At 36.1% G+C, this 20,632-nt stretch overlaps 1 protein-coding gene across 6 annotated transcripts in view; it reads right to left on the reverse strand.

Moving 5' to 3' along the window:
* PHF3 (PHD finger protein 3) overlaps window positions 1-20,632 on the reverse strand; it is a 78,399-nt gene that overhangs the window by 25,928 nt on the left and 31,839 nt on the right. For 5 of the 6 annotated variants that reach the window (XM_019662411.1, XM_019662409.1, XM_019662406.1 and 2 more), the window contains 2 exons: window positions 8,057-8,218; window positions 1,819-3,604 (listed from right to left, as the gene is read on the reverse strand). In XM_019662411.1, the coding sequence (XP_019517956.1) occupies window positions 1,819-3,604; window positions 8,057-8,198 (1,928 nt within the window). In that variant the 5' untranslated portion in view covers window positions 8,199-8,218. The remainder of the gene's footprint in view (window positions 1-1,818; window positions 3,605-8,056; window positions 8,219-20,632) is intronic. The other variant, XM_019662410.1, reaches the window with a different exon arrangement.

The raw sequence follows: 20,632 nt of genomic DNA on the forward strand, positions 1-20,632 counted from the left end.
GTTCTTTATTCACAAAATTGAAGTAATGTGTAATGGTGCTTCCAATATTGATTGTTTCCAATGTTATATTCTTCACGTCAATTACATAGAATGAACTCAAAATCCCTATACATCTAATATTCTAAGTCATTTTCCAGACTGAAGCAAAGAAACTAGGTTTTATAGAGTAGATCCAAAAGGCGGCATTAGGTAAAAATCCATCTTCATTTTAGGAAAATAACTGTTGATGTTGAAGTGACAGTCGCCATTAAAAAGTCTGGGCAAAATCCTGTGGACCAGGACATGAGAACACAAGTTTATCTACAAAAAAGCTAGCTATATTACAGCATACTTAACATGGCTTCCAACTTTACACCAAAGTTTCATTCTAAAAGCTCATGCACTATTCCATTACTCTAACCACATGTAATCATGATAATTTTTGGAAGATTCTAGCAGAAAGAAAAGGGCTGGCTTTAAAAAGCACTTAAATGCGTCATCCAGCCCCTAATTCTCTTAGGTCTGAAAATTTAGCAGGCCCACCTCAGAACATCTGAATAAAGTGCTTTAAATAAAAACTATAAAGAACACATAAGTGAGGGTAAGTGCAGCACTATATTAAAATAAGTCACAATTTTTAAAAACTGGACTATGTTGTTATAAAGTAACCACTGACACTAAAAATAGGCCTCAGGCTAAATCACAAAGGAAGAAACCCTTCCACATAAACTTGTTATTTTTTACTGAATCGCCCCAAGGCCTCCCCGCTCTCCTCCCACCACCACCCTACTCACCAAACTCATGAATTACAACACACTTTACTAAACTGTCCCTACCTAAAGGATTTCATTTTTATGTAATCTGATAGTGCTGGGAAGTCAATCTAACATTTACTTTCACAAGTTAAGGACAATATTACGACGTGCAAGTTATAGTGTTCTTTTATCATATTGACGTTGATAGACGTTCCAGCAGCAATCTGAACACGTGAACAGGATAATCTTGCAGCTGCAAACTCCACTTCATCTTGTTTTCCTTTCTTAAAAAGCTAGCAAATAAAATACACGGGTGGAGGTAGTGTCATAAAACTAGGAAACACTGAATCCTAAGGAAAGAATGCTGAAGGGCAGTGCTAAAATCACTTCTTAAAAGATTAGAATTCACAAGAAATCCTTCAAATCACTAAAACATTCAAAAAGAAGTACATGCTGTTACTCCATTCCATGTACATACAAAATTCACCTGTGTTATTTAACAGTTTTTCTAGCTACCAAATTTCATTCCAAGGTCCAGTTTGATAGTTATGAAATAGTGGTATTAGGTTATAATGTGCTTCCTTTTACCCAAAAAAAAAAAAAATCTTCAAAAGAAAAATAGTATTTGCATTATGACCTTCACACTTTATTACTAGGTTCTTTTTGAGCCAAATAAAATATGTAACTCACAGACCCACAGCAGCATAACAATTTCCTGATTAGCAGAAAGTTTTGGGGGTTTTTTTCAGATGTAATGACTAAATTACACTCTAACTGGTTACAATGACAAAACATTTCTATAAATACCAGGTGTTAGTAAGGCTATGCTTTTTAAAATGTTCTAGGATGACATATTTGTAAATTCAGTGGCTCCATCTTTCTATCATTTATCCAGGATTCATGAAGGTTTTTTTGTTTCTGTAAGTCTTTGCATGTTACAATAATTTCTTTCTATAGAGAAGTTCTCACACTAGTCCCACCCTAAAAAAGCAATTTCTCTTCAATGTACATCTCTCTCACACGCGCACACGCATGCACGCGCACACACACACACACACACACACACACACACACACACACACACCTGTTGCCATGTGGTTTTTTGCAAAACCCACACTGCTTGCTGGGAGTCCACATATATTTGCTCTCAAATGCAGAGCTATGATCTGAGCCTTCTCTTTTTATGGTAGCTATGTTATCTGGAATGAACAACGGTGGCTCATCCAAAGAAAAACTTTTGCTGCTTCTTCTCTGGCGGGGCTGTAGGCTCTTCTCAGGTTTTTTTAGTTTCAGTTTGTCCTCTTCCTTAAAATGCTCTCCGCCACCTGCATGTTCGAGCTCTTCCTTCACATGACTATTGGTCTTCACGGCTGGAGCTGGCGGCTGGGGCTTATGGCACTGTTTCGGGCCGGAATGTAATAAATGTCCAGTTTGTGCAGGATGATGGGGTTCTTTGGGGTAACCAGGGTGACCATGAGGCTTATCACTCAAAGAATGAGCTACTGGTTTGGAAATCTGTAGTACATTTTGATCTTGTGTTTTTTTCGATATAGAGTGAGCTTGATTTTTCACAGATTTAACCCCAGAATTGTAACTCTGAATCTTTGAATCCTTATCAACTTGTTTTTTTCTCACTTTAACTGGCCTATGGAAATTTTGCTGAGATTCTGGCTCATCAGCATTTCGTTTCACACTTTTGACATTAACTTTAGTTTTGTTATGTATTAATTCATGCTTTGCTGCAACAATTTTTTTCAGAGTATTTGTGGTCATGTTTTGCTTAGAATGAATTACAAGTTTTGTGTGTTTTGATTTTATGTTTTTTGACTCTAAGCAAGAAACACTACTTGACGGGCTATTTCTGTCATCCTGAAGGTTTGCTGTTTCATGAGAATCCATTTTAATACTTTCGGTAATATTCAACTGTTTTGCATTCTGGTCAGGCGCATCGCAAATAGCATTCTCTAAAATAGTACTTTCTGGTTCAAAAGTACTAGTATCAACCACCTCTAAGTTTGAATTACTAAATTCGATGCTCTCCGAATGTTTATGATTAGACTCTATGTCTTTACAATAACCCAATGGTTCTATTTCATTTCTATGAAGGGAGTTCTTAGCTGTATCAGAAGCTTCCATGGTATTCTTGAATTCTAAGTTACATTCATTTACTTCATCCACAGAACTGGATACACCTACAATGTTCTTTTCGGTCTTATTTGAATTTGAACAAGCAGCATCACCAGAGAGAGCAGCAGAAGATGCAGGCTCTTCAACAGTTTGGTCACCTTCATGGGAAAATTTTACTGTTTCCTTTGATTCTTGTTCAACTTTCCCCTTTGCCCTCATTTCTTCAACAGTAGTCTCATCCATTTTATCTGAAGTAGAATCATTCTGTTCATGTTCTTTATCTGAAAATGTAAACAATGGGCTACTAACAGTCTTGCTTTTACATTCCATCAGAGCTTCATTTTTCTTTTCTTCAATACTATCACAAGTCTCTGAAAGGAGTGGACAATTTAGTTCATGAGATGGCACATTTGCTTTTCCTGGATTATCACACTTCTGCTTAGAATCTAATCCAGCTTCATCCTTCATTTCAAGACAAGATGGCACTGAAGAATGACTTGAAGACACAGACTCTTCCGGGACCGCTTCAATTTGTCCAGTATGTCGGCTGCTCCTTCTGCTCTCTTTATGGTACTCAGGTTTCGGTGATGTACAAGCTTCTTCTTTAATCTGACACCTTTCTGGTGGTTTCACCCCTGTTTTAGGTGCAGATACAGTCTTCACAGATGCTTTTTTTGTGCTATTTAAAGGTGCAGCATTTGAACGCTTGGCAATAGTGCTTTGTCGCAAACTTCTTACTTGTTCTATCACAAGGGAAAAAAATAAATAAAAATAACTTAGCTATTTTGCCATGTGTTTTTATTTCAATACAACTTAGAATATATCAATTCTTTATCCTCAACTACAAAATTTATTTGTCGTTTCAATGCAAATGTACTGAACAGTTATTCATGATGGTGATTTTACACACACACACACACACACACACACAATTGTATCTTTATCAAAGTTATATAAATTCTGGCAGGGGGAAAAAACCTCTATAAAATTTAGACTATTATACCTTACTATAAGACAGAAATGTTTTCATTGAGTTTCTTTTCTATGAGAAGTAAGCTGGGAGTAAGTTAAATGAGTTTACATTAATATCCATAACAACATCCAAGGTTGTCATACAGTTTTAAATATTAAATATTTTTAAATATATAAAACAACAAACTGCGGTGCTAATAAAATCTGAACTAAACCACCTATTACAAACAAGACCTGCGAGTTTTAAAGCACAGGATCAAAAGAACTCTAGTGCCTTTCTAAATGTGCTTTATTAAAACACCATTTTAGCACTCAAGCTACTCCTTAGAAATGAAGTATACACTAGAGTATTAGATACAGAGCAACCAAAAGAAAAATTACAATTAAAAAGGTTTAAACCAAGAAAACCTATCTTGAGAAAATGAAGAATGTATGAAAATAATAAAGCTTCCCACTGTAATAATGCTTCTAGCAAGCAAAGAATCTATGAATTTGAGTTTTTCTTCCTTTCCCTATCCTGATACATGCTCCAGGGGAAAGAGAAACACAAAGTGAAAAGAAACTGGAAAGAAAGAGAGCTAAATAATTCACTAAGTAGAAAAACAACCCACAAACTGAAATAAAAAGTAAAAAGCTATTTTCAAACCTAGGCATATCCAATGCCTCTGAATCAGTTGTATAAAAACTGACCTCCACCAATTTTTTTAAAGTCTCCTTTTCAATGCAAAATCTTACTACGCACAAATATTTAGACATTTCCCTAATTTGTCATACAGTACTGAACTGTGAGACTCTTAAAGAAGATAGCATATGTCCCTACTTATCTATACATTCTAGGTGATAACACACTGTTTCATTCTCAAGTGTCCCAGTTTGGACAAGAAATTATATGGCCATCCTAAGCTTAGAGACCCTTCCAAAGTGCCCCAGGACTTGACACAATATTTGGTTGTTAGATAAGTACTCAACAACTTTTAAAAATTACTTAGTGGATTATAAACTGTTTATCACATAATCAGCTATAATCACATTTTTGAATAACTAAAATTTTAATGGTTTGTTGTCAATATTTAGATGATTTTTAAAGATCTGATGACAGCTTATAATAATTTACAGCTCAACTCCATTTTATTCATCTGCCTTGATATAAACTAAATGAAGAACTTTTAATACCCATGACCTAAGTGGTTGCTAAAAATGACAAATGAATAGCATATTCAACTGCAAAGGTATTCAGAAAAATTATTTTGCAATAGTAACTGATTTAAGAATAAAGTTACTTTTGCTCCTCTAAATATTAACTGCCTTAGCTGGAAGCCTGACTGTTTAGGCCAGAAATTACTTGTCTGTATGTTCATTTTATTCTATTCATTTCTCAAAGTCGCAAGTATATATCAAATAACTGATTAAAAATATAAATTGAGAGAGCCGGCCGAGTGGCGCGAAGGTTAAGAACTCGCTTGGGACACCAGAGGGCCCCGGTTCGGATCCCACATATGAGGGCCAGTGACACTGCCCTCCACAGCTAAGATGCTGAACAGCTCAACCTGGAGCTGGGCTGCCATGAGTCGCCAGCGACGGCGTAGGCTGCAGTCCCTGTGGCAATGGGTTGCCATGGGCTACCGTGTGTACCAGCAGCCAGCGTGAGCGGCCATCAGCCAGCGTGAGCGGCCAGCAGCCGCAGTGAGCGGCGTCCAGAAGCCGGCGACTGATAGCCTCACCAGAGAAGAGCGCAATGATGGTGCCAACGTGGGCCAGTGAAGCAACATCCTCCACAAAAAAATTTAAAAAAAAAAAAAAAAAAAAGAGTGTGGAGCTGTTATAACCAAAAAAAATATATATATATATAAATTGAGATAAAGATGATTAAATATATGCAAATAAGTTAATCCACTTCTCAAAACCCCACTAAAGCTGTGGAAAAGGCATGAATCTAAAAGGAAAGAAAGAACAGGAGAAAACAGCGACAATTTTGGAAGCCAAACAGCAAATATCAAGAAGTAACTGATGTAGAAGATCCAAAAAAAGACAAACACTAAGTTGGCAGTGCTGGCCAGAACAAATACCATTAATACCTCAAAAGGCTTAGGAATTGGTAACCACAGATGATTCCAAAGTGGGGAGGAGGCAGGTGGTTAACATGAGGATGAGCTGAAAGCTATTTAAGAAGTAGTAGGTCCCTAGCTACCTCTCTCTCTCTCCATCTGTTGGGCAACTCCCCTTCCCAGGTCCTAATCCAAGACCGGAGGGCTAATTCTCTGCAGAGTGTAAAACAGGGTTTCTAGACTACGGAACATCAGTCACAGATAAAAAGTGGATGAAGTACACTGAAATTTGTGAGATTAAGCAAATGTATATATACTGAAAACTGAGAGATCCTAGTCAACCTCCCTCAAGGGCTCTTATAATATGCTAGCAATCTCATGAGCCTAAGGGGAATAATAACCATCAGGGATTCCTCCAAAAAACAGCACAGTCAGATCACCATACAGTGACACTTAATAGTTAACAAAACCCAACCCACATATTAAAAGGTTCCATACAGTTTAATTCCCTACTCCTAAACATGAGCAAACAATCAAGGATCAGACATTTTAAGAAAGTCTCTAACATAAAAGATTAAAGTTAAAATTACAACATGGAAGAAAAAGAAACTATTAAAGATAAAAATGTTTTTAAACACCATAAGTACCTTACAAGACAACAGAAGATATTGCATACATGACAAGACTAGAATGCTACAAAAAGGACTGTTCCCAAAGTAAAACAAAATTTGGAAATTAGAAATGCAAAACTTGATAGAAAAGTGGGAGGATAAACATGAGGAAATTTCAGCAAGTACAGGAAAAAGACAGAGTTGGAAAGTAGGCAAGATGAAGAAAATGAAACAGTTAGTCCCTTCTATCTAACACTTGAATAACAGGAGTTCCAAAAATCAAGAGCTGAGAAAATAAAGAAGGGAATTACCAATGAAACAATTCAAGAAATTGTCCCAGAACTGAGTAACAATAGTTTTCAGACTAAAATGTCCTACTGCATACCAACCTCGATATGTAAACCATACCCACACCAAGGTACATTATCAGAAATATCAAAAGACAAGAGCTGAAGAAGAGATTCCACAAACTTCCAGAAGAAAGTAACTGACATAAAAGAGAGGGGTTGGGCGGGGGATAAACTTCTCAGTGACACTGCAGTTAGAAAAAAATTGAACACTTTCAAATTTAAGAAGGAAAATAATTTCCAATCCTGAATTCTATGTCAAACAGACCATGATTCCAATACGAGAACAGAATACATTTGCAAACATACAAGGTTTAAAAATATCTATCTCCATATTCCTTTATCTTATAAAATCAGTAGAAGAGGTGTGTCACCAAAATGAAGGCGTTAAACCAAAAAAGAGGAAATAAGAGCCACAACACAGAGCAAAATCCTCAGAGCGCCCTGGAAAACAGCTATGCATCAGGCTTAGCGGGCTAATACACCAGTCCACACAAGAGCAGATCGTAAGGCTCCAAGGGATATTTCTTCAATGGAGTGAAAATAAAAGAATATCTGACATGCACAGATATCTTTAGGAAAGATTAAGACAACTGGCAGAGTAGGCGAGGTGTACTGACATGTATGCAGAAAACTGTGCACAAATGTATAAAACTAAGCAAATGAACAACAAAAACTATGATTAAATCAGAAAGACAAAAAGTTGTATAGGAAAAGAGAAGTAACCATAGTTTATTAAATAGATCTCTGACTGCATACAAAAATCACAGTAACAATACCATAAATAATTACTACTGCTTTAACAAAATTATAGAGAAGGATGAGAAAATGTCCTTTTGTGTGTTTAGAACAAGAGAAAATAATACTAAATCTCTACCATCCAGGGTGGGAAGTCAATAAATACCTATATCAGAAAATCATAAAGTAGCAATATACATATTACTAAGACATGAAAGTAAATATCAAAGAAAATTAATAAAACCAGCTGAAAGTTTAATAGTGGTTTCTTCTAGGAAAATGAAATAGTGGGGTGGCAAGTACTGGAAACTTACAACACTAGTCAACTCTTTATGTGAATGTATAATTTCAATAAAATTTTTAAAAATTATACCAACAAATTTGTATAATTCAAAATTTATTATTATCAAAATGCTAAGCAAGTTGACAATCACATCTGTCCCTACACCTTTGATTTTCTAGGTAATCTTTGGAAGGATTACCTTGTGCCATTAAACGAGGTGATTTTCTTGGTGATCTCACTGAATTGTCTTCTACTTTGTCCCTCAAATTCCTGTTAGGTAAAATCAGTTCTTCTTCATCAATGGTATCATTGCCACTTTCTTTAACAACTCCTTCGTCCATAATATCGTCAAGACCAACAACTAGAAAAAACAAAAACAACAAAAAAATTACTTCTAAAAAATACTGGGGATGTTAAGTACTTGATGGCAGTACAGAAAACACTGTGAGACAGTTTAATACAATACTATGTAGTCCTGAAAATCTAAACCTATTCCTAATATGTGATACGGCAGCTAAGAAGTTCCCAATTTAGTTTTACAAACTTCTACCTTATGAAGGAACTAGTCAAAGTGAAGATCAGCTATAATCTTTCTTGGTTTAACCTCCCCATGGTATCACTCTCAATGTACCTTTGTGAACATAATAAGCAACTATACCTGAGTACTCAATGATCCCAATTTTGGTTAAAGTAGTACAAGAGTTCAATATCCTTGAAAAGCTTGTGATACAGGTTCATGCTAAAACCAAAGCTTCTAGTTGTAACTGGAATTCTATTACTTAGACTACGATACATGTGTGAAAGTTAAGTATTATAGATATACTTTCGAGTGGTAACACACACACACACACACACACACACACACACACACACACACAGAGAGAGAGAGAAATGAAAAACACCATGTAACTTCCCCCTACCCCAAATGTTAGAGAAAATGGTCGGTGTTTAATATAGCTATCATTAAATTACCTTCTCTTAGTCAAAAGAGACACAGAGTCATTCATTTAATGGGGTGGGGAGATATGCAAAAGAATTGGGAACTACTGAAGAAAATATAAACACTGAAATACACTGTCATTGGGTTTATTTCTCTATATAAAAGATGTACCTTAGCTCACTGACATATAGCAAATCTAAACTTGCAGTTGTATGAAATCTTGTAAAAAGAATGTGTTTAGTTACATCAGAAGACCTAAATTCAAATCCCTGCTAAAATACTTAAATAAAAGTTGACCAATTCACTTAACTTACCAGTTTCTTTATCCCTAAAATGAGAGTAACAATACCTGTCCTACCTACAGGGCTGTTGTGAGGATCTAGTGAGATGACGTATGAGAACTCACTTTGTAAACTTAGAGCACTACACAAATGTTAGTTATTATCTTCATCCTAGAGATTAGAAGGAACCTCAAGAATTTATCTAGTCCTCATCTTTGTATCCAAGTAGAACTTCATTTAAAAGAGCTCAACAAGATAGTGGTCTATCCTAAAATTTAAGGAGAACAAAATTCCTTATAAATGTACTTTGAAATGGTACAAACTTTTTGAAAAGCAATCTGACAACAAAACCGAATCACAAAACTGCTAATACAGTTTGACTAAAAAATTATAAAGAATAGAAAAAAGAATGGATTACGAAAAAAATGCTGCCTAGAAAACACACTATGATCCTTGCTGGTTACAAGTGAAAAGCGTGTGTATGTACGTTTAGACAAACAGAAAAAAGATTAGCAGGAAATAGATGAAATTTAAAGTTATTCTACAAAAGAATATACTTTTTTCCTATTTTCCACATTTCCTGCCATATGTATGTATTACTCTCAAAAAACAGAGCATCACTATCCTACACACCAAAAGCTCAGAGAAGAATACTACTTAGGAAAATTCATCAAGACTCATTTAAGATATAATGAGGGGGAAAAGGCGGGAAGTTGTTCGGTTAAAAGGCTATTCCACCATGATGGAATACTTATGTTGCCACACATTCACATGCATTCTCAAAGAATTTTAAAAATTATATTGTTTTACCATTTTCATTTAAAAAAGCAAAATTTAAGACAAAATTTCATCTCAATTTTATAGAAAGGCATATACATACAATATATGTGTTACAAATATGAATGGCTAGAAATGGATAGAGAAAAAAGCACTATAGTCACTATCTCTAATGGTAAGTTAGATAAGGAATTGTGGAATTTTTAATCATTGTTACGCTGTCTCTGTTTTCACATTTTCTACAATATGCATTCATTTCATATTGTAATTAGGAGAGAAAGGAACAATTCAAAAGAGGAAAACAGTCCAGGGGAAAAGCGATTAAAGCCTGATTAATAGTGTTTGTTGGTAGGGCGTGAAAAGGCATGTTATGATTTTACAGCTATATTGCAAATCAGAATCAACAAGATTTAGCAAGTCAAATTCAAAGATCAATTATTAGGTTTTCTCTTATTCCATCTCCTAGCAGCATCTGACATAGCTGGCCCTTCTCCCTTTTTGAACCCCTCTCACTTGGCTCTTGGGTATCACATCCTATCTCACTAGCCACTTCTCAGTATTGTTTGAAAGATCCTCTTCTTACACTTGTCTGCATGTTGGAGGACTTAAGGGTTCAGTCCTCCCATTTCTCTTCATCTGCACTCACTCCTCCCTAAGTGATCCCATCCAGTCCCATCTATGTTGGATATTCCCAACGTTATTTTTTCCAGCCCCAACTCACAGTTGTCTTCTGGAGGAGTGCAATTTGACATCTCTACTACGTTGTCTAACAGGTACCTCAAGCTTAACATACTGAAAATAAAAAACTATTCTCACTCCCTTCAATAAAACTGCCCCTCCTAAGGTACTCCCTGTAACAGAACTTCCCTTTATTCACATAGTTGTTCAAGCCTAAAACTCTAGAACTATCCTAAGTTCCTGTCTCTTCATATCCCACATCCAAGCAATCAGCATATCCTGCTAGCTCTACCTGAAAAACGTATCACTCATCTGAGCATGTACCACCTCCACAGCTAACAGTCTACTCCAAATCACCATCATCTCTCATCAAGTCTCCTAGTGTCCCAGGATCCTCTAGTGCCACTACCCCCAACCCCCCCACACACACACACAGTTTATTCTCCCACAGTCAACACTGCGATGCTTCTAAAATGTTAAGTCATATCATGTTACCATTCTTCTAAGAACCTCCAAATCCTTACCAACACATTTAGATTTATGTCCAAATACCTAGCCAGGACCCACAGGTCCTAAGATCTTGCCCCAATCAACTGCTCTGACACATCTCCTACCACTCTATGACTCACTCAGCCCATCGACACAGGCCTTTTCTGAACACAGGAAAGCACAAGGCCATCTCAGGGTCTTTGTACTTGATAATTCCTCTGCCTGGAGCTCTTTTCTCCCAGATATACATATGGCTCACTCACTTGCTTCACTCAAGTTTCATGCAAACATCACCTTCTCAGAGATTTCTTTCCTAATGATCTCATCCAAAACAGTACATATTCTCATCACTGCCTACTAAATCCTTGGTGTACTTTATCCTTCACCCAATTGAATATTGGTTTATTAACCGTCTTCTTCTCCACTAGAATGTAAGCTCTACAAGTCAGGAACTTTATCTCTTATTCGTTGCTGAAACTCCAAAACTTAGAATAACCACCTGGTACATAGTAGACACTCTGGAAATATTTGCTGAATGAAAGAATTAGGGGAAAGAAGGAGCCAGGAAAATTTAAACGTTGATGAGTTAATGTTTCCATTATCTAAAGAGAGAAACTGGAAAGAACAAATGGAGGGTAAAGACTTCACGTTTTGTATACATTGATGGCATGAAGAAAAAGAATTGGCAAAAGAAGCATCAAAGTAATACAACATCACAAAAGAAGGCTAAGGACAATTTCAAGGAAGTAGGGATCAGGAAGGTTAACTGCTACAGAGAAGAAAAAGGAAGGAGAAAAATCCATTAATTTGACACAGAAGCAGAGTCAGATGACAAGAGGTTAAAAAGTGAAGAATGGCAACTGTCGTTTTATTTTTAAGAATTTTAACCGTAAAAGACAGAAAAGGGGAAAATAAGCTGAAGAAAGTTAAAGAAATAAAAGATGGTTTTTCTATATGTGACAGAAATGGGGAGAGGAAAAGAAGGTAAAGTAGGCAGTCACCTTCTCATATAGGGAGATGAGGGGATAGGAGAGAGAGAATGGAGCAAAGAGGGAAGTAGAGAAACGAGAGGAAGGGGGGAAATGATCAGACATCTGAGCATGTTTGTGTGACTGGAAAGTACCATGGAAAGTAAGGGATGCCTTGAGGCCCCCTCATCAGGCAAAAACTTCATAAATCAACAACCTACAATTAGAATACTTAAGACTGCATTTGAGATGTTTCTCAGAGGTGAGTTTCTAAGAATACAGCCTTTTGTGTACTCCTACTTCTTGCAATCTAGTACCTTCATCTCAAAAAAGTCCATCTTTTAAACGAAGCTCTATACTGCCGCCAACATTTTCAGGGCACTCATGCTGACCAATGTCCTCCAATAACTAAAGCAACTACTTAACCTCACTCAAATTCTTCTACAAAATGGAGATACTAGTCTGGTCAGAGGGTTGATATTATAATCAAATTAATACGTGTAAAGGGCTCTGAACAGTATCTGGCATTTAGAAAGCATCATACTAACAGTTAACTGTTTTGTTTCTGAGTCTCCCTGCTCATGTACCTCATCATCAAAAATTATGTATTCTTTCTCCCTTACTTATTTTCCTCAACTCCTCCCAGAACAAATCAACCATTAAAAAAAAAAATCTGAGATTTCTTATTCTAATCCATTCATCTGATTAAACTAATTCACAGTAAAGAATGAATAATCTAAGGCAAAACCCTCCCAATTAGGTATTTGTGCTTTAAAGAGTTTAATCCAACTGCTTTTGCTAAGAAAATGAATAGAAGTAAAGGAGAATCAGGGTTCTTTTCAGAACACTACCTATTTTCAAGTACCTCTCACATCTCCCCCACCCTGGGCCATAAGGCAAACTAAGATTCAGTATTTGATACCCAACTTTTTAAAAAGTGGCTGGACCTATTCAATATATCCACTAAAATGGGAACTTTGGGTTGCCCCCCCCCAAAAAAAAAAGCAATGTCTTGAATTGTTTAGGAGACAAGCGTACAACTAAGCTATGCCATGCAGAAAAAACAAGATGCTTTTTACTCCCTCCTACATTCCAAAATTAGGTGTCACTCTCTTTTGGAAGTTTTGGCATAATATCTAGTCATACTCAGAAATCCCTCTGAGGCTGAATTTAAATCATATTAAAATTCCTTCCATCCCCATATGGCCCTATTTAAATAAATGTGCTAAGCTCTGATGTCAGTCTAGTCTATGTGAAGTCCTCCTAAACACTAATACTACTTTATTTCAGACTATTTAATTCCAATCTATCTTTTTGGGAAGAGGGGTAAATGCGATAAAAAGAAAATAAAACCAAACCATTTGGAGTTAAATTTATTAAATTCCTCAATAACTGGGCTTCGTTTAAATCACTTTAATACCATACAAAAGGGAGAACCACGAGTACAGTAAGGGATCCTTCACATTTGACATCCCTTAATTCATGCCGTCAGTACAAAGGCCAAACTCAACTCTACTTGTAAGACAGTTATTTCCTCTACTATAAAAGTTGGCATTAAGTGTCAGATTTTAGAAAAAAACTAAAGAATGTGGTATCATAGCAGAGTCACAATAAAAGATATCTATTTTATAGGGCTTGTGTTTTGAAATAGAATAAGAAAATACATGGATACATCCTCTTAAAAGAGCTCCATAGCGTTCTCCCATAACACTGCAGGAGACCACCCAGCCTCTAATTGGCCTCCCTTCAGTTAGAGTTCTTTTCCTTTATAGATCGTTCATACGTTTATTCCCAAAAGAGGCTGTGGCATGATATACACCATTAAGATATATGTTACATACAGTTAACTATTTTGTGGGTGATTTATCATTTTAGATATTAGCATGCTTCCTAATTTGAAAAATACAAATGATGCTACTATACACACATATTTTTCCTCTTCAATTCCTTCTTTACAATAAACTTTAAACAAGTTTACTGAGTCAAAGAGGTGGTGCCAAAAAATGTACACACATTTTAAGAGATGTTATCTCTGCTCAAGCATTTCGCCAAAATCAGCATGACTTGTATTCATCTTTTGTTATTGGTATATATTGAGTATTACAATTAATAGAGTTTTTTCTTTCTCAAAATGTGTATATATTTTTGGCACCCTCTGTATATACATATATTTAAAATATATATTTTATTATTTTATATTTCTCATCATATAACTTTTCATAAAGATTACATACAATTTACAGTGCAAAGAGCTTCATATTAATCCTCAATAAGAACTCACTAGCACTGAGTTTCAGGTTTTTAAAAGAAACAAGGTTTCTAGAAAAGCTTGAACACTTCAGATATGTATATACTGTACTGTCTTTTGTCTTTCTTTAGTTTTGCCTACTACTCTCCTACTCAGGTCTTTGTGTGATTTTCTCTCAATAATTTATATGAATTCTTCATATAATATCTGTTACCTATTTAATGCCAAGTATTTTCCCCGTTTATCTCATTTTAGTATTATTTTATGTCAACCAAAGTTAATTTTCTTCAGAATACTGTTTTCAGTTATTCCAACACTATTAAATTATCCAACATTTCTACTGTAATTCATATTTACTTTAACACATTCTAAAGTCTTGTATTTAAATGTGCACAAGTATTTCAACTTTTGACAAACTCAACTTCATACTTTGGGGGAAACTGGTCAGTATTTCATGGAGAGGAGTTTTTCTACCAAACAAGTCTAAAAGAAAGACACTGGGTTAAATAGAATTAAAAGTTTCTTCACTGCAGATCTTCAGTGTCTTCAATATGCTAACTAAAGGACATTTATAATATGCGGGAAAGAACTTCATGTGATAACAGTGTAACTGTTTCCCAAGTCCTATGTCTCTCTCCCCACCCTACACACACACACACACACACACACACACACACACAAATACATCAAAATACAACAAAATGCTATTATTCCAGAGATTTTTCCCTTTCTTATTTGCATTTTTAATCCATCTCACCTTAAAAATATTTTGTTTAAAAAATTTCCTTCCAAAATGTGTAATACATGTGTGAATGCCTAGAAAAAGCAGCTAGAAAGTAATATACTACACAAAGGTTTTTAAGAGGGAAGTAGTATTATTGGTGCCACTTTTTAAAAGTTTTTGTTTTTTATGAAAATTACACATGCACATGGTTTTATCCGTCTCTAGTTCCATACGGTTTGTTAAGAAAGACATTAGGGCCGGCCGAGTGGCGCATTGGTTAAGAGCTGGCTTGGGACACCAGAAGGCCCCGGTTCAGATCCCACATATGAGGGCCAGTGACACTGTCCTCTACAGCTAAGATGCTGAACAACAGCTCAACCTGGAGCTGGGCTGCCGTGAGTCGCTGGCCACGGCGTAGGCTGCAGCCCCTGCTGCAGTAGGTTGCTATGGGCTACCATGTGTAGCCAGTAGCCAGCGTGAGCGGCCATCCAGAAGCCGGCAACTGATCTGCCTCTCCCAGGAAGAGCATAATGATGGTGCCAACTTGGGCCAGTGAAGCAACGTCCTCCACAACTAGACTGAAGAACTAAAGGACAGCAACTTGGCTGTTCCCCTTCCCCCAATTCCCTAGCGCTGTTCCCATCCCCCAATTCCCCAATTTAAAATAATAATAATAAAAAAAAGACGTTAATGCCTAACACCCACTTCCCCCACTAAACCTCAATTACTTCATTGAGAAAATGCAGGTATTACCATCCTTTTCTAAAAGGTTGCTGGACGAATTGAATAAACTAATGCAGCTTCTAACACAGTGCTTGACATGCAAACAATAATATCTTAAATAAATGGTAACCATTATTAGTATATCCTGGCAGATCTTTTCAAATAACTCCCTATAGCTCTAATTGCACTTCATCTGACCCTTCTCAACTGTCTAAATAATTGCTCTTATTGCCAAGATTATTCTATCAAGCTAGTATAAAAGTGAGATGGCAATCATTCCCTAAAAATTTAACATGTTAGTTCTACCCTAAAATACTATAAATCATTTACCTTTATCGAGCACCTGCTACGTGTCACATGCTGGCCTAGATTATTCTAGATGCAAATGAAATTCTTACAACAAAATGACCTAGTTTCTTCAACAAATAAGAAGGTAGGGAAAACTAATATAGACTGAAATAAACTTACATATCAACCAATTAAATATACTGACCCATTTAAATTCTGATTCAAACTATAAAAAATGTTAAAGAAAACTGGGTAAAACTAAAAGCTGACTATATTTGAAAATATTGTTTTAGGAAGGATAATATTACTGGTTTTATTTTTAAAGAATTCTTATAATTAGAGATACACGCTAACATATTTACAGATGAAATTACAGTCAAGTCCTCACTTAACGTCAATGATAGGTTCTGCAATTTTAAGCGAAACGTGTAACAAAACCAATTTTACCACAGCCTAATTGATATAAACGAGGAAGGTTCCTATGGTACCTCATCACCGCTGTAACAAAACGACAATATTCGAGGACATGCTATATATGATTTGTGAGCTGTGCTTCAAAATAATCTCAGAAGTTTTTTTTAAATGTATTTCATGAAAAAGTGAGTAGGGTATAAATGAAAAAAGACCAACTATTTACTGTTTAAGCTAAGTAACAGGTACATGGAAGTTCATTTACTATTCTCACTGATTTAATGCTTTTCATGAAATACTTTTTTAAAAAACTTCGTGTGAAGCTTCAGTTTATAGCCTGTTAGAGAAGTCATATGAATGAAGGGAAAGAATAATAGGGCCTACCGATAGGGGAACAAAGGATAGTTTGGTCAGGGAAAGCCAGGGATATATTGTACTGGTTATTACAAAAGAATTTCTAGCCCCATAGAAAAGTGGAGACTGAAATCCAGGTCCCTGTCTGCTCTTTAAGCTGTGCACAGGAGAAAGAGAGTGCCTTTTCCTAATCCCCAAACAGGCACCGTATAGGCTCAGAGACTGGGGATGACACTGCTGAGACAACATTTTAGCAAAAGCCTGAACAACTAAAGGGTACAGCTTTTAAGATAGAAAACATATCAAGTATCTAGACCCTGAGGCAGGAGCACGCCTAGGAAGTTGAGAGGAATAGAATGGGGGGGCAGGTCTGTATGGCTAGCTTAGGGAAAGAGGAGGAGAGAACAGCACAGGGTAAATTGAGAAGGATCTTGTAGGCCATAAAGACTTTAGCTTTTTTCCTCTGTGCAAAATGTAACGTTCCCAGAGCATGTGACACAAGAGTGACATGACCTAACATTTTAAAGATCACTCTTGGTGCTCTTTTGAGAATACTCTGTAAGAAATCCCCAAGGCAGAAACAGGCTAATGCAATGATCCAGGTGAGAGATGGTTATGACTAAGACCACAGTGGCAGTGAAGAAAGTGACAAGTGCAAGTAGCCAGATTCTGGATATATTCTGAAAATAAAGCCAACAGGATTTTCTGGCCAATTGAATATGGAATGTGAAAGACAAGAGTAAGTAAAGAATGATCGCAAAATTTTTTGCTAAGCAGCTCAAAAGAAGGGTTCCCATTAATAGAGATGGGGAAGACTGTAGAAAGAAATGGTACTGAGGACTTGTGGTGTGGGGAAGTAGGTATCAAGAGTTCAGTTTTAGGCATTAAGGTGAAAATGCCAAATAGACATCCAAAGAAGTAAACACAGAAGTCTAGAGTTTAGACAAAGAAGTTTAGGTTAGGAAGAGATATATTTGGGTGTTCACCTATGGTTTCTTAAGTTACAAAACTGGATAATATTACCATAAAAGTGAGCATAAACAGAGATTTCTAAAATGATGCCTAAAATCTGAATCCTGAGATACTCAAGTGTTCAGCGGTCAGGAAGATGAAGAGGAACATCAAAAGAAACTGAGAGAAAGAAGACAGCAAGGTGAGAATAACCAGGAGAACTGTAAACCAAAGGTCAAGTGAATAGATCACTTCAAAAGGCAGAGGCCAACTGAGTTAAATGTCCATGGTAGGTATTGGGCTGTAGGAAGAGTCATGACGTATTTTTCTGGTTTTTGTTGCAAAAATGCGTCATGACTTTTCCAAATAAAAGAGAAATGGTCTTTAGATCTGCTAGCTTGATCATGACTGGTGAGGGTGAAATCTGAATTTGCAGGAGATATTTCCAGAATAGAGAGCACAGAAAATTCTTTCCACGAGTTTTGTTATAAACAAAGACGGCAATACAAATATACTAATGAATAAATATAAAAGATGATGTGTGGTAACACTGAATGAAATTCAATTATAAGGATGAGTATACACTTTCTTCTTTCCAATTCCACCAAGTACAGATAAAACAAAAAGTAGAATTGGATACTCCATCACATTAACTACAAACCATGCCTATGGAAAACAGAAATCTTATTTCATAAATACATAAATATCTAATATCATAAATATCTAAATATGTATTTAAATATAAAATGTGAGGGCTAAAAATGTACCAAAAGTTTTTCGGGTTTTTTTTAACTACCAGGCCATAAAAATTGTGAAATTAATGAAAATACTGAAACGTACACACCAAATTTTCAGTTGAATTAGCTCCACCCCATGTTTTTAAAAGCAAGCACAGAGAAAAGACACTTGTCCAAAAACTGGGCCAATTCTGGAAAACCTACAGTCAACACTGTTAATACAAGTTTGTGTGTTTTTAAGTATGAGCAAGTACGTAGTTGCTTAAGAATTTCCTTCTTTAAATTTTATTTTTATTTCTTAGGTTTTTCTTTTTTTGTGGGACAGCACATGGGGAAATCACTGTCTCACAGTTAATTTACACAGTCCACCAATTGAAAAACTAAGTATGAATGTAATCGTGTAAATACAACCCAAGGGGATACCACAACTACTTATTTATTAACAGTGGATTATTTTAATATGACAAAAAGGACTGACTGATCACCAAATAAATTAAAGCATACTTTTCACTTGCTATTTCTTTATTTGGAATGTACTTCACTAACTCAGGATCTTCAAAAGCCTGGCCATTATGTATCTCTAAGGATGCTGCTGGGCCGGCCGAGTGGCTCAGTTGGTTAAGAGCTCGCTCAAGGGTTTGAGCTCTGAGCAACAGCAGTTCGAGTCCCGGCCTGAGCTGAGCTGCCAACAGGTGGCAGTATGGCTCAGCTGAAAAAAAAAAAAAAAGTGAGGATGCTGCTACTCTTACTGTCACCTACACAGAGAGGCCTGCCCTGAGCAGCACAACTCAAACAAACCATAAGCTCCATGTAAGCTCCATGAGGACAGGTACTTTGGCTCAAACACCACTGTTTCCTCCAGCACTGGAAAGAGTCTGGCATACGACTCTATGCAATAAATATTTGTTAAATGAACAAAGATTACCAACCATTTTTATGCCAAAGCAAATAATTATACTTCACAATTGTAGAACCATGCTATAAGTTGCTGATACCTGGGATGTTATTTAATGAGAATGCTACCATAAAAAGAAATCAGTTGAAAAAATTATGACTCAACTCTCTTATAACATGGATCTTACCATAATTTATTGAGCTGCACATTTTAAAGAATCAGATCTCAACTAGGCATTTTGTTTTATAACATTTTGTTTACTTTTACTCAAATATAACAGAAAACCTGAGATAAATGAGGCTCAACAAAAAGTTCTTAGAGGATTACTTATTTTTTAGTAGGTTAGACTTAAACACTTAACATCGCTAATCTGTAGTAGCCCAAGAAAACACTTTTAATGGTATACATAACATTAAATAGAATGTAAATTCCATGAAGAATTTGTCATTTTGCTTTCTGATATATCCCTAATTCCTAGACCAGCAGCTGAAACATAGTCTCCAGTCTTAAGCACAACTTGAATGAAAAATGCATCAATATACACAAAAATTTAATGGTTCCCAAGTTTCCTTCTCAAGAGATTAGAACCTACACATAAAATTAGACTCTAAACAGGAAGTTACCCTTAGCAAGCAAAATAATTAAAACACCTCTACTCAATCACAGTAGTTTTGACTGACCCCTTGCAGAACTCAGAGTAAGAACGCTAATAGGTTAGAAAGTACAAATTAAAAGGAAACATCCCACCCAACATGAAGCAACCAAACAAAAAGCTACTCATTCAGAAAAACAGCATTTTTCAGGGTATGTCATAGCAACCAAAGACTCTCTAGAACAGCAGTTCTCAACCTGTGCAACCCTTTGTGGGTCGAACGACCTTTTCACAGGGGTCACCTAAGACCATCGGAAAACAAAAATATATTTACATTACGATTCATAACAATAGCAAAATTACAGTTATAGAGTAGCAATGAAAACAATTTTACGGTTGGGGACCACCACAACATGAGGAGCTGTATTAAGGGGTCGCAGCATTAGGAAGGTTGAGAACCACTGCTCTAGAAGTACAACTGACCAAGTCTCCATCTAAAAGAAACTTTGATCAAGAATATATTAGAGATTAAAGATATAACCTCCCATCTACAATTGCATCAAAAAGAATAAAATATCTAGGAATAAATTTACCAAGGATGTGAAAGATCTGTACATTGAAAACTGTTTAGACATTAATGAAAGAAGTTCAACACACACACACACACACACACACACACACACACACACACACACAGAGAGAGAAATGGAAAGACATTC

Source organism: Hipposideros armiger, unplaced genomic scaffold, assembly GCF_001890085.2.
Source record: "Hipposideros armiger isolate ML-2016 unplaced genomic scaffold, ASM189008v1 scaffold_375, whole genome shotgun sequence".
NCBI classification, from domain to species: domain Eukaryota; kingdom Metazoa; phylum Chordata; class Mammalia; order Chiroptera; family Hipposideridae; genus Hipposideros; species Hipposideros armiger.